Below are 14046 nucleotides of genomic sequence, written 5' to 3' on the forward strand. Positions count from 1 at the left end.
CCCCAGCATGTTGGGTTCCTAGAAAGGGTTTTGGGGATTTCTCCACAATGGTGCCTTGTAGGCATTTCCTTGCTAACCTGCAGTGCTGCAGGACTCCCTGTCTCCCCAAGAGGGAGTCACTCATTACAACTCGCTGTTTCTTCCTGGTGGCCTTGCATGGTAAACCACACACGTGGTTTATGGTTGGATTCCTTGCTTGGAGGCACGTCTGCCTCCTCTTAATGTTGAGGGCGGCAAACCTACTTTGTAGCTGTAAGTCTTTACATGGGGCAGGAGCCTTCCTCTGGTGCCAGAAGTCACCAGCTTAAGTCACAGTCACCAGATTAGAGGCTGTGATGTGGGCTGCAACATGGGGCTTGCCTGGAGCTTGGTAAAGCCTGGCCAAGGCCCTGGAGCACTCTGGAGGCAAGCATGACCCTGCTTGGAACAAAACAAGTGACAGAATGGCACGTAGGCCATACTGGCATCGTGCCCTCAAATTCCATTGTGAATCTGTGATGCCTTCAACAGAGCATTATACACCAACAGTTAAAAAAAAACAACAATGAAACAAAAAAAATAAAAAAAAAAATGAAAAAGCAAACAGGAAGCACATTTTGTAGAGAAAAGAATGCTCAGCTTAGCAGACAGGTGTGTAGGGCTTGGAAGAAAAGTTTATTTTAGCAGTTGGTATGGAATTCCATGTCACACTGGCACCCACACTGGAGTTTCTAACTGTAGTGTTATACAGGAGTCCCACCAGCCAGCGCTGGTAAGATTTAGTAAATGACTCCAGCACAAGGCATCCCACTATAAGGCATCAGGTAGTGTTGATTAAACATGCTGTGGGTACAGGCCATTCCGTAACGGTACTGCTTTATCCAAAATAACTGTTTGTAATAAATATAAACATGATGATTTACACTCCCAAGTCAAGTAGGACAGACCAAGGGCTGACCTGTAACCAGGCCTAGGGCAGCAAGGGTTCTTTCTGATGTCACCAGCGTCAGCTTCCCTATCTTCAAATCTATAGGCAACATATACATAAAGCACAAGGCTGTTAAGGTTCCACACTAGCAGAGAGCAAGTTAAGATTTAAATATGATTGTATTTTACATGATTAATTTTCTTTGGTTTTTAATTATCTTGCAAAAGCTGAAGCAAGTCTATATTCTGCACTCTCCTTGTATTGATGAGGTTAATTTTTCGCTCTGCAGCTTCCTACATTCTGTGTCCAAATTTGCTTCAGTTGATAAGTTTTGCTGGTAAATGCAAAGGCAAAAGGACAGCTTGTCAGAAAGCAAAAACAATGTAGATTTGGTTAAAGTGTTCTGTTTAAGATGGGCTTTACTAGCCCAAGTAGTATATAAATGGGTGTTGTGAGCATAAAAGCTTATCATAAGGGTTAAATGGAATTGCCATTTCATTAATTAACCTAAGTCAGTACTTATAGCAATTAATAAGCTATTTGGGGAAAGAAATAGAAGGAGCTAAATCCTTATGATGCTTCCCATCATCCAGGCATCATTTAATCCTCTCCACCACAGAGTCTGAGCAGAACTTTCCTGTAGTCTCCTGAGCAATCTCCCTGGAAAGAAAAGAGAAAAAGGATCATGATTCATTTTAGAGCTCTATGGAAGGCTGGATTCTTCCAGCACATACATTTCCCCCCCCCTTTTTTTTTTCAGGGTTTGTATCCTTTTTGACAATGAAAATTCAAGAACATTTTCAGTACATTATTCTAGTGTCTTAATTTCATCTGCTCTAAAATACCCAGTAGGTGTCAGGTAGCTGTCTCCTTTAAGCCACTTAGCAAATCCAGCTCTTTGTTTCTAACACCAAGAAGTTTACCTTAATGAAGGAGTAGAGAGATTTCCCATACATGGTCAGGAATTCTCTTCTGATATCGAGCATATCTATTTCAGAGCGGGACACCATCACTCGGATCAGCGTGTTGTCATCTGTTCCCAGGCCCTAAAAAGCAATCCAACCACATACAACTAACTACAAAATGTTTTGGATAAACCAGTGAGAGACACAAAGGTTTTCTTGCTCAGTCTTCTGCAGAATCTGTTGCTAATTAGAGCATTTTTGCATTAAAAGTGTGATCCACTAGCAGCTTTCTGCTGAGGAAAAATATTACTTTGAGCTTCAGGAAACTCTGAGCTCTTCCAGAAAAGCTCAGATCTATTTCCCCATTAACAGTAGTGTTTATCTAATGATTGCTATGATGCTACTGACTTGAGCATGGAAATACAAGCAAAAAAAAAAAAATCAAAAAAAAATAAATCTCACATTAAAAAATCTTTACCTTCATGGATTTGTACAATCTTTCAGCAAAATATGCAGGTTTATTGCGCATGCACTTTACTGTAAGAGATAAAAAACAAGAAATGAAGGTCAATAAAAACAGGAAGAGAAGGTTTTCCACACCTTTGCAGAACTTTCTTAGCGGAGGTGTTTGTTCTGTGAAGATTCAATTAAAGGCTGACAAATAGCAGGTGCAATGCAGAGACATCACAGAATGGTTTGGGTTGGAAGGGATATCCACAGACAGCGACCTGCTGTGAGCTGACGTCTCTGTGCTTAGTGCACAGCTGTATGCTCTTTAATGCTTCAGTGCCTCCTGACAGCAAATGTCAGCTGCCAAAGCATCACTTGGCCAAGTAAACTATGTGATAAAACACAACACTTTCTCACCTGATTGTATCTGTATAGTGTAAAAACAAACAAACAAACAAACAAAAACCACACAAATAAATCATGGCTGCCTCCTGTAGCTATGTAAAGCAGTCAAAACAAGATGCAACATCTCTAATTATGTAATTAATTTGCAGACAAAGTTTAAAAGCAGGGCACTCACCCACAGCTAGCAAAGCATCTTCAAGGTCTCCTGACATCTCAGATTTAATGCTGTCTGTTATGTCCTTATTAGCAATCCCTCTGTATACATCAAAAACTAGGAGGAAGAATCCGTGATAAAAAGTCAGAGAAATTCCTGGCGGCATGAAGCATGCAAACCACAAAAGGATCACTTTGCAAGATCAAGCACCTCATATTCTGCATGATCACTGTATCATTACTGCAGCATTGTAAACTAAATCAGGGCTGTCACAGAGAAATAATTCATTTTAATTATTAACTGTGTTGCTAATTGGCCCACCATGGCTGCTAGCATTTCCAAGACCTGCTAGTTAATTATGACAGTTTAAAAGCTTAGCTTCTTTCCTCTCTGCCCCAATGGGAGTCAAACTTTATTATCTCCAATTTAAAAGCTGGAGCAGCAGAAAGTTGTACCTATGTTTTTTTTTCTCAAGCCCCTTTTAGTCTCAGGAGGGAATAAAACAGCCTGAAAGAAATGGATACAACTGGGCTCTCTCTAGGACACCTGCTGCCTCAGAGGAGTTTGCAGTTACTGAACACGTATGAAGACCTACAAAAACATCATGCTCAAACAAGGAAGGAAAAAAAAATATTCCAGGACACTGTGGAGGGTCCTACCTCTTAGCAGGTGACACCTGTTCCGTGTACAGAGGATGGACATAAATTGCACCTCATCTGTTCCCCACTTCTTCTCCCCCGCTTCATACAGGCACTTAAAGACAATGTGAATAGACAAAATAAGGCCAATGGGGAAGACTGGGTGTATATAAGATGAGATTTTTACTTCCTTGGTGCTTGAGCACTGCTGGCCTGTCTAGATCACAGATGTTTTCCAACATCTAATGAAGCACAGCAACTCTCAACGGAACTGTCATCTCCCCTGCCAAACACCCAGTCTGTTTAGAGCTCTCTCATCAGAGCCTCGCAAACAAGGCTTGAACCATTACCCCCATTTCACAGCCTGAGGCACAGAACAGCAAAGAGGCTTCTCTAAGGGTCAAAACTGAGAACAGAGACCAGGTCTCCACCTAGGGTGCTGCTGTCTAACATAGCTTCAGGTTCACTCTCTTGCCTTGAAAAAAAGAGAGGTCTTGGAAAAGCAGGGATTCACCATGCATCATGTAAAGATGAACAGATGATTCTTCCTTGCAAGAATCCTTCTTGCAAGGAAGAAAATTACCACATACCTGAGCATCTTGCTGAGCAAGGGCATCATCCACATACATCCCCTCATCTCTGTTTCCCTGCAGACATACAAGGACAAAAGACTCAGTTCACCAGAACAACTACTGGAAGCAATTCCCTATTCAAAAAAAAAATAAAAAGTTACTGTAGGAGTATAATGGAGTCCTTAAAAGTAAACAGCAGCTTACAACTACAGTGAAATATGGCTCAGACCTGATTGTACTTCTGAGATGAGCAGCAATCCGCTTTACCTGGGCCATTTTAAAAAGAGTCCATTGCATGAATGCATGCGCAGACTCCTCTCCCTGCAGAAGCTGGGTTTGAAAAGCAGGCAAGGGGACACACAAGGTGAAAAGTGAAATAAAAGCCATCACCATTGAACAGAGAGGCATGCCTATCAGCCACAGGAAGATTCACCCCCATTTCCCCTAGACTGGGCTTACCGTTGCAAGGGACACGAGGACCCTGCGAAACATGGAAGATGTGTCAGAAACAATGTCCTCCTCGAGGGAAGAGCCATATTCTAGAAGGAGCACACACACGGATGGCATCTGTTAGTAACAGGTCCACCTGGATACTGTCCATTTGCCAGTCATAAGCTAGGTAAGTACAGAACTGTGCTCAGGGCTCATCATTGCAGTTCTCCAGCCATCATAGTTAGTGTTACAGCCCCAAATTAAGAAGAACAGACAGTATACAACTGGCAATAGATCCATACATCCATAACACCCCACCCCATTTTATCTACACTAATTCAATTTTCAGTGAAGTTCTAGTCTCTGAGGCTGTTAGCAGTCTTACTGTTGACATCAGTTTCATCCAGAGGGTCTCTCTGGACAAACGGTAATAGCAGGTCTGGCCAATTTGTCACACTTAAAGGCTAGTGGACCCCTCTCCTTCCTCTCTGTGTGTGCATGCTTGCACACGAGATTGACTTTTAGGCAGTATGACAAGGGCCAGCAGTTTGCACTACTTACGAAGCCTGTAGGTCTCATTAATGCGCCGAATCTCCTCGTTTGTGCGAGAAGCCAGAATTTCAATCAGGCAACCTTCATCTGTTCCAGCACCCTAGGGAATTGCCAAGACAAGATCCAAGATGATACCAAAAACTGCTTCCGATGTGCAACCGGGATTCTTCATATAATAGTTAATAATCAATAAGAAATTAATTCATATCACACTAACTTGACCAGAACTTAAGCAATACAAAAGGAAGACTTCCACACCTTCATAGCTCTCTTCAATTCGTGCACGTCGTACAGGGTGGTAGGAGTCATCATCCCAATGATCACCCTTTCAAAATTCCCACTCAGCTCAGACTTCAAGTCATCAATCAAATCCTAGAGGGCCAAAAAAAGGAGAAGAGAGTTGGAAGAAGGTACAGCCTTAGAGAACAGAAGGAACTAACACTTTCACCACTTTTCTTCAGGCTCCAATCCTCCTAACACAAATAGTTGCTCTGAAGTGAACACAAACAAAATAAACTTGGCCAGGGGATGGCTCCGCTAATCGTACTGTTATGGAGACTGGATTGTTTTTCACTTTTCACCCAAGTGACATAACCTAAAAGTTGTCCCCATCTCCCAGTTAAAAGCACAGTCACTAATCTCTGCAGACTACCTACCCTGCCGATAGTGCTCTTATAGGTGATCAGAACTTGCTGACGTTGTGAAACGTTTAGTTTGGTCAAGATGTCGATGATGGCATCTTCATCCGTGCCTGAAAGAAACAAAGGAAAGCTAGTCTGGCTGCTTGCACAAGCACCAGAAGTGTCCCCTGGCCTTGTGCCATCTTCTGTCCCTTACACAGCCTGCTTCTCTAGGACTGGGACTAGATCTGTGTACAGAAGTGCCTCAACCTGGCCAGCAGCATGGCAGAACCGTACTGCAGGGGAGATGAGACTGGAGACAGACTAAGGATGTTCTTGTGGCCAGACTTGGATTTCAAGTTGGGCTTAAATCTCAGCATGACCAAGTCATTTGATTCCTCTCAGTGCTCTCGTATCACATCAGAAAGCTCAGTGTAGCACCTCAGGACAGGTACAGGGTCCCCAGTCTGTGGGATTACCATCATAAAATACCTATGAGCAGCTTGGAGACAACGCTGAGAGAGACCACACACAAATTCACAAATAAACAGACATGGTACCAGCAATGAAACATTAAAAAACCACCCTTCAGCACACACTGTGGTCATCAGTGCTGTCCCCACTCTGACATTACCTTCCATCCCTTTGCACTCCTGACTTTGTTTCCATTCAGACACAATCCCCACTGACCAGACTGACTCCATGTATTTAAGAGCACAGAGGGTGCCAGGATCCATACCACCAGAGGAGGCTGCATTTCAGGGACAGGATGCCTCTTTTCATTTCCAAAGAGATTTTGGGGTGGGCGGTGCAGTGGGGCAATGCGAATGGCTAGACTTCCCCTCTAACAAACCACCAGAGCAAACATTCTCAGTGCTGAGGAAAAAAAGGTTTAACCATGGAGGGAAATCAACTTACCAAATCCCTTCATAGCCTTCCTTAGCGCTTGTGCTTCCTGCTCAGCACTGAAACTTGAGACCCCCTTGATTGTTGCCTAAAGCCACAGGAAAGGAGTTATCAAAGGCAGACTTACAGTGATGCAAACATACAGTAGAGTTGGAAAAAAAAAAAAAAAAAGACACAAAAGATGCAAATATAGCAATAGCAAGTGAACTCCACCCCCTCAAGTGATTTTGTTTCAGGCTTCCATCCCACCCAAAAGAGTGACAAGTCTAGAGGGACTTCCCAGGCACATAAGAAATAAATCACAAGACAGAACTACACAGAGAAGATATCTCCGTATTGCTGCCTGCGTCGTATCTGGTTTGTAATTAAACAAAGGATGGACACCTGGCATCCCTGTTCAGACCCCGTAGGGGTCTGAACATTACCAGCATTTTCCTATGCAAATAGTAAAGAAATCTGTTCCCATCAAAGGGAACGGAGCCGGGCTCCTTCCAGCGATGCCCAGTGCCAGGCCCAGCGGTGCTGGGCACAAACTGGAGCCCAGGAGGCTCCCCTTGAGCAGCACAAAGCACGGCCATGGCAGGCGGGTGCCAGAGCCCTGGCACAGGTCCCCAGAGAGGTGCCAGAGCCTCCTCCTCGGGGTCTTTGCACCCTGCTGGACATGGTGCAGGGCTCTGGGTGGCCCTGCTGGAGCTGGGTGGGACCAGAGGGGCCCAGAGGTGCCCCCAGCCTCCACTGTTCTGTGATTTTGTAATGCCCAGGATGTGCCGTGTTTTGCTCAAAATGGTGATTCACAAACAGGTTCCTCCTGCCTCCTGTCCGGTGCCATCTCTGCGGGGTGACCCTGTCTCCTACAGGTGTCAGTTTCCACAAAGAGACAACAGCAAGGTGCTGAACATTCACATAGGCCAGGCTTTTGAGAGCAAGGCATGGAAATAACTATTGTACAGATGGGAACCCTGTGGGCTGAACCAGGAAAGAAGAGTATGCCTAGAGAGTTTACTCAAATACTTGCCCTGTGAATTAATATCTGATTGGGTTTTCCATTAACTTTCAAAGAGGAAAAGCCCATACATGTGGATCACTGACCTCTAGTATGAGGAAACAGGGAAGTGATAAACTCACCCCCCATAAAAAGACAGTGTTCTTCCTGCTCTATCTACACTCCCCACATTTATCTGATTAGAGCAAAAAATGCCCGGCACATCATGGTACAGAAAACAAGCACACTCACCATTGCTCTAGCTTTTGGTCAATCTGCTATTGTACAAGTCCCTCGGCAGCTCGACAACTGCAATAACAAAAAGAGGGAGTGTCAGTTTTCTAGCAAATAATTAATACCACTCTTGCCACCCATACCACCCTTGCCAGTTAATGACCCTGGTTAAGTAACCGGGACTGTAAAGTATGATTATAATCAAATAATTTCTCTGAGGTCTTCACTGAACGCCCACAGCCTCGACAGCAGCCCTGGGGTGCCTGCTGGGTTGTAATGCATGAACAAAGGCTGGTGTGCAGCAGGACGGGGCTGGGGCATTGCTCCACAGAGGCTCTGCCTGTGAGAGGGATGTCGTGCACCACTCTGAAAGAAGTTTCTATGGTTAGCGTGATAGCCTGGCTGAGGTTACAAGGAGAAGCAGTGATGCTGCCCTGGGAGTAAGCTGATTTGACTCCCCTCCCCATCAAAAGTCGGGGCTGCGACCTCGCCAGGGGAGAGCGTGGAGGTGGGTGTGGGTACGGATGCGTGCAGCACTACCAGCACGCACAGATATTCCTGGAAGGCAGAGACAGCCCTGAGGTGCAGATGAGGATGCCACAGATAAGCTCACTCGGGGACAGAAGCATTTTCCCTCTTCCTTAGAATCTGCTGCATTCAACTCCTCACTTTGCTGCAACCTGTAATTCCTTGTAGCACCGCAGTTTTAACTATTAAACCTCACCAAAAAAAAAAAAAAAAAAAAGTTAATTTGCCACCTCCCCAGACTTTATTTCTTCTGCTCATACTTTTGTTTTCGTGCACAGGGCCTGTTCCTGCACACAAACACGCCCAAGGTTTTTCCTGTACCCCTCTCCTACACCCTACACCCACAGGCTGGGTGTCCAGCATGAGGACCGGGTCCATCTCCCCACACCTCGAGTTCAGCATGGCCTGAGCTGTGCTCCTTACACTGAAGCCCTGCAGCAGCAACGATGATGCCATGGCTGTCAGATCGCTTCCTGGTCCTGCCCACGGTGCTCCGGAGCTGCTGTCAGTGAGCACAGATCCTTGTGCAACAGCAGCCGAGTCTGTGCTCACGCTGCACATGACTCTTACAAATCTGGAACACCATCGGGGTGTTGCTGTCCAGGCAAGTTAGCTCGGCACGACATTGGCCACTGAGGTGTTACACGTAGGCACTCTTCCGTGCTTTCCTGTTTTCCTGTACGTTATTACAACACCTACAGTCAGGCAGCGCAAGGAAAATTGAGCTTGTTTTCCCTTTCGTGTGATTGTAGATATTAGCAGACAAATTGTGACCTAGACCGCAGGAAAATCTCTTACAGAAATATAAAGGCAGCTTTCTATTTTTTTTTTTATTTGCTTTATCCAGAACCTAAATAATGGTTTAGAATTTCACAGAAGCTTTTCCAACAGTTTTACCGTTCAGTTGCTTTGTACACAGAAGCAGAACAAGCTGGTTTAACAAGTAGATTTGACGGCAAAAGAAATGTCAATAAACAAGGAAAAGAGGAAGAGATATACGATGAGAAATACGATGGCAGAAAGAAAACCAAACCGAAGGAAATGATACATGTGTTGGATTCAGGGCAAAGGCCCCTGCAATAGGAAACTACAGCAGCAATAAAACAGAAGTGTCACACGGAATAGTGACTGTGTTAAAGATTCCGATTTCTTCATTCAGATTAAACATCCCTGTGAATAGAAAGAGCAGAGCACTGCAGAAGGCAGTGGTTCTAACCCTGCTGTGCAAGCTGGAAGCGCTTTTATGTTCCAGCGTGTTTGTGTATGTGGTGCCATAAGGAAAAAGGCACCGAGGTTACAGGGGAAAGAGCTCAGCAGTTCTTTGGCAATGGTCCCTGCCCCTGAACACCTTCCGCAGGCAGTGGTGTCCCCATCAGCAGCTCAGGCTGGGGCATTGGATGGATGAAGCACCCCTGTGCGCTCCCTTTGCTAGTGCAGGGAAGGAAGGAACTCGGTCAGATTTGCCACTGCTCTGCCGCTTCCCACAACTCCTGGCCCACAGCTCAAATGGCAAAAACCAGCTTCAGGGCTGGAGGAACACTTGAACTCCGTGCGTCCAAGAATTCTGCACGCATAAAGCCAGCTAGCAAGGCACCAAGGTGCCTCGGCTAACCCCATCCCCATCGCGTTTGCTCCAAACCGCACGGAAGGGCCGGGCTTGCGGACACACCACGCCTGGTGCCCTGCCTTGGAACGGGCTCAAGGCACAGCGGCCGGGTGGCAGGACGCATCCCCTCCCTTATTCCCTTATTCCCAGCTCTGCCACAGCCGAGCTTTCCAGGGCAGCCTTTAGCAGAGAAGCACGTAATTCCTCAGCCAGCACCGCCGCCCTTTAAAAGCAGAACCCAACACCAACACCGTTTCTCAGCCACCAGCCGAAACTTCGGCGTCTTCTGGCCGACCCAAACCCAAACTTGCTCCCCGATGTGCTTCCCTGACCGTGCCCTGAGCGCCCACAGCTCCGCAGGTCGTGACCCCAAGCTTTTGACCACAGCCTGGAGCACAGGACCCGGGGAGGAAAACCCCTGGGTGCCCCCCGGGACATCTCCGGCTTCTCCCGGTACCGACCCAGCCCGCTCCCCCCTTACAGCCCCTCAGGGATGCCAGGGGACCCCCAGCGAGTGGCAGCGCCCTAAATCCACCCCCCCCCTCCCCTCCCATCCCGGCCCGTGCTGTCCCCGCAGGCCCGGCCCGGGGCTGCCCCAAGTCCTCGGAGCCGACCCCCCCGGCACCGGGGAAGGGGTGGGGGGGCCCGGCACTCACCGGCAGTCCCGGGAGAGGCTGGAGCACGGCTCGGCACGGCTCGGGGCAGGGCTGGGCACGGCCCCCGCCCCGCCGCGGGGTGGGACTGACGGGGACGGACTGAGCCCGGCCCCCGGAGCCCTGCGTGGGGCCTCGCGGAGGGGGTGGGGGGGGGGCAGCGCCCGGGACCCCTCTCATTTTGTCCAGCACCCCCAGTAAAGCGCTTTTATTTATTTGTTTGTTTGTTTGTTTATTTGCACGATGCGACCCTGGGCCAGGCCGGGGGGGGCTGTGCGGAGCTGGAGGGCGGCTGTGGGGGAGCTGTGGGGGGCTGTGAGGGGGCTGAGGGGGCTGTGAGAGCCTTGGGGGGCTGTGGGGGCCTTAGGGAGCTGGGGGGGGGGGGTGTGGGGGGGCTGTGAGGGGGCTGAGGGGGCTGTGGGGGGGTGTGGGGGGCTGTGGGAACCTTGGGGGGGCTGTGAGGGAGCTGTGAGGGGGCTGTGGGGAGCTCTGGGGGAACTGTGGGGGGCTATGGGGGGCTATGGGGGGCTGTGGGGGCCTTAGGGGGCTGTGGGGGGGCTGTGAGGGGGCTGTGGGAGCCTTGGGGGGCTGTGGGGAGCTCTGGGGGAACTGTGGGGACCGGGGGGGGGGGTCGGTGCCGGGGCTGCTTTGGGGAGCTCCGGGCAGCGATGGGCACCGGGGGGGGGAGCAGCCGGGCCCCGACCGCGGGGGTCGCGGGGGGGGGGGGGGGCTGAGGAGCGCTGGGCCCCGCCCTGACGTCACGCGGGGGGTGGTGTCACCAGGAGGCCGCCTCCCCACAGCGCCCCCTGGCGGAAGGCACCGCAGCGGTCCGCCGGCCGTGACGTCATGGGGGCTGTAGTGACGTCATTCGGTATTACTAACGAATTAATATTAATTCGCTATTAATGACGCATTCGTCATTACCGCGGACTGCTTCCACTTTATTGCCGTTTCTCTTCTCTGCTGCCTTGGAATTGAGCTTATTACAGACACGTTCACCTCATGCATGGCGGTATCCTCGGTACCGCTGCTCCGAGTTGCTCTGCAATAAAGCACAACCCTCACAACCCTTAGCACAACAAGTGTCTGTGCGATAACAGAATCGTCCAAATCCCTGCTGGGATCTCTGCATAGCTGTGGGGTGGCCAAGCTGTGTGTTGGATGGTGAAACTGGGAAATGCTTGGGATGGGGAATGCCGAGTGGGCCGAGAACTCCTTGCTGGGATGGGAAGGCTTCCTTGGGGTGGGAAGCCATTGGGCTAGGAAAGGAGAGAGATGGGAAATGTTCCTGGGCTTTGAAAGCATTGGGAAGCAAAAGCATTGGGATGGGCAATGGCTCCTGGGATGGGAAAGCCTTGGGATGGGAAGTCTTGAATGGGGTGGGTACCATTCCCTGGGGAGGGAAGTGCTTGGAAAAGTCCTCCGAGAGGGGAATTCTTTGGGACGAGATCTCTTTGGTTGAAGAAACGCTTGGTGTTGATGGGAAATCTTTTGTCTGGGAATCTGTTCTCATGTGAATTTGTCAGGATGGGAAATGACCATGAGGATGAAAGCTGGTCCTGGGATGGGAAATGCTCAGGACGGGAAAGAGGCGGTGTGGAAGCGTGGTGGGCATGGCAAGTGCTGCGTGGGAGGGCAAGCCTGCTGGGGATGGCCAAGTCTTGCGCTGGGCAGCCTGCTTGGGTCCAAAGCCTGCAGTCCTCCCCAAGATGTCGGCGAGGGGCTGGTGAGCCGTTGGGACGGAACCCCCGTTGCCCGGGTTCCCCAAGCAACCGCCCCACTCTCCAGCCACCATGGCAGGTCCAGCAGCCGGCTCCCGCTCCTCCCGGGGCTGCGGCCCTGCTGGCGAGCCCAGCGCCCCAGAGCTCAGCCCAGCGCCCTTTTTCCCACAGAGGGTTTCCCCAGACGGCTTCCGCGGCTTGCGCAGACGCAAAACTCCCCCTTCGTCGTCCCAGCCGTGCCGCCAACGGTGGCTGCCTGGCTGCTGCCCTCCCTCCCCGGAGCGACGGCGCTGCCCTTGCAGCCCCCGCAGGTACCCACCCTCCCCTCCGCGCTGCCCCAGGCCACCGTCTGGCACGTGGTGCCGGGGGTCCAGGGGCAGGTGCTGCAGCTCCCCGCCGGGGTGCAGCTGCCACCTGGGGGGCACCTCCCAGCCCAGGGGCACCACCTGCAGCTTGGGCAGCTCCCCGCCGGGGGGCAGCTCCCTGCTGTGGGGCAGCTCCCCGCCGTGGGGCATAACCTGCAGCTGGTGCAGCTCCCCGCTGTGGGGCAAAACCTGCAGCTGGTGCAGCTCCCTGCTGTGGGGCAAAACCTGCAGCTGGTGCAGCTCCCAAGCATGGGGCACCAGCTGCAGCTGGGGCAGCTACCCACCGTGGGGCAGCTCCCCCATAGCGCTCCTCCCTGTGCCCCCGTCCATCAGTGGGGACAGCCCATGGGGACGGGGACACTGGTGCCCCACCATGCGCTGGGGCTGGGGCCCAGGGCCGTGCTCCATGGGGAGCTCCTGCACCCTGCAGGCACCTGCCTGTTGCAGGCCCCCGCCCAGCGCAACCCCCCGCCACCCCTCGTCCCGGGGCCTCCGCTGCAGGGGCAGGCGCTCCCCACGCCCCGCACCCTGAGCAGCAGCTGGGGGCAGCTGCCGGAGCCCTGCTTGCACGCCGTGGGGCTCAGCGAGGACCAGGGGCCCCCGCTGCCCGGCCCCACTCCCCCCGAGCCTGCCCAGGCTCCAAGCACCGCCAGCACCCAGACGGCGACGCCCGACGGTGAGTTTGGGACTGGCACAGCCGGCCGCTTGTGGCCCCACACCCAGGGGCCATGGCAAAGCTGACATTGCCCGTCTTGGGGGATTGTCTTGCTTCGTCCTCAGCGGCGACACTTGCAGAGGTGCCTGAGGAGCCCCTGGAGCTGCTGGAGCTGGGCCCTGATGCCTTCGCCGAGGCCTTTCCAGAGCTGGCAGGGGACAGCCAGCAGCTGCAGCACGTGCAGGACCAGCTCCCGGCCGACCTGGACAGCTCCGGCTTGGAGGAGCTGCTCAGCTGCCTGGATGCCGTGGAGCCCCAGGACGCCTTCCCCGATTTGCCCAGCAGTCCTGCCCTCAGCCGCTTCCTCTCGCAGCTGCCTGACCTCTGCGAGGACATCGAGGAGCCGAGCACGCAGGGACTGGAAGCCACAGGAGCCCTCGGTGAGGTCCCCTCAACCCCTGGGGTGCGCCCCGAGAAGCTTGAGGGTGGGCTGTCGCTGCAGTCCCCCATTGTGCCAGCAGTGAGCCCCCTCCTCAGCCCTGCAGCCAGTCCCCTGCCCAGTGCGCTTAGGAGCCCCCTACCCAGTCCACCCCTGTGTGCCCCCAGGAGCCTCCCTGACACCCAGCTCCTCAGTGCCCTTAGTAGACCCCTGCCCCAACCCCCCCAGCGTTCCCTCAAGACCCGCCCCAACCCCAAGGTCCCCAGTGCCCTTCGTAGACCCAAATCCCCCCCTAGTTCCCCCAAGAAACGCCCCAACCCCA

General features: G+C 51.7%; 1 protein-coding gene across 1 annotated transcript; it reads right to left on the minus strand.

The window, feature by feature from the left end:
• Nucleotides 1-633: 633 nt before the first annotated feature.
• On the minus strand, nt 634-10626 carry ANXA4 (annexin A4). The gene is made up of 13 exons (XM_084302325.1): nt 10548-10626; nt 7776-7832; nt 6554-6629; nt 5672-5766; nt 5274-5387; nt 5025-5115; nt 4491-4570; nt 4050-4106; nt 3481-3574; nt 2843-2938; nt 2291-2349; nt 1831-1953; nt 634-1567 (listed from the first exon to the last, which is right to left on the minus strand). Exons 2-13 carry the CDS (start codon nt 7776-7778, stop codon nt 1508-1510), a joined length of 948 nt encoding a protein of 315 aa, XP_084158451.1. The 5' UTR covers nt 7779-7832; nt 10548-10626; the 3' UTR covers nt 634-1507.
• Between the last annotated feature and the right edge of the window lie 3420 nt (nt 10627-14046).

Source organism: Netta rufina, assembly GCF_964035555.1.
Source record: "Netta rufina genome assembly, chromosome: 27".
In the NCBI taxonomy this organism is placed as follows: Eukaryota; Metazoa; Chordata; class Aves; order Anseriformes; family Anatidae; genus Netta; species Netta rufina.

What these genes read in the sequence shown, in the direction of transcription:
- ANXA4 (XM_084302325.1), bottom strand. An exon ending in ATAAGAGCACTATCGGCAGG is followed by an intron (nt 5,388 to 5,671) that starts GTAGGTAGTCTG and finishes TTGGCCCTCTAG; the next exon opens with GATTTGATTGATGACTTGAA. An exon ending in TTGCTCAGCAAGATGCTCAG is followed by an intron (nt 3,575 to 4,049) that starts GTATGTGGTAAT and finishes ATTGTCTTTAAG; the next exon opens with TGCCTGTATGAAGCGGGGGA.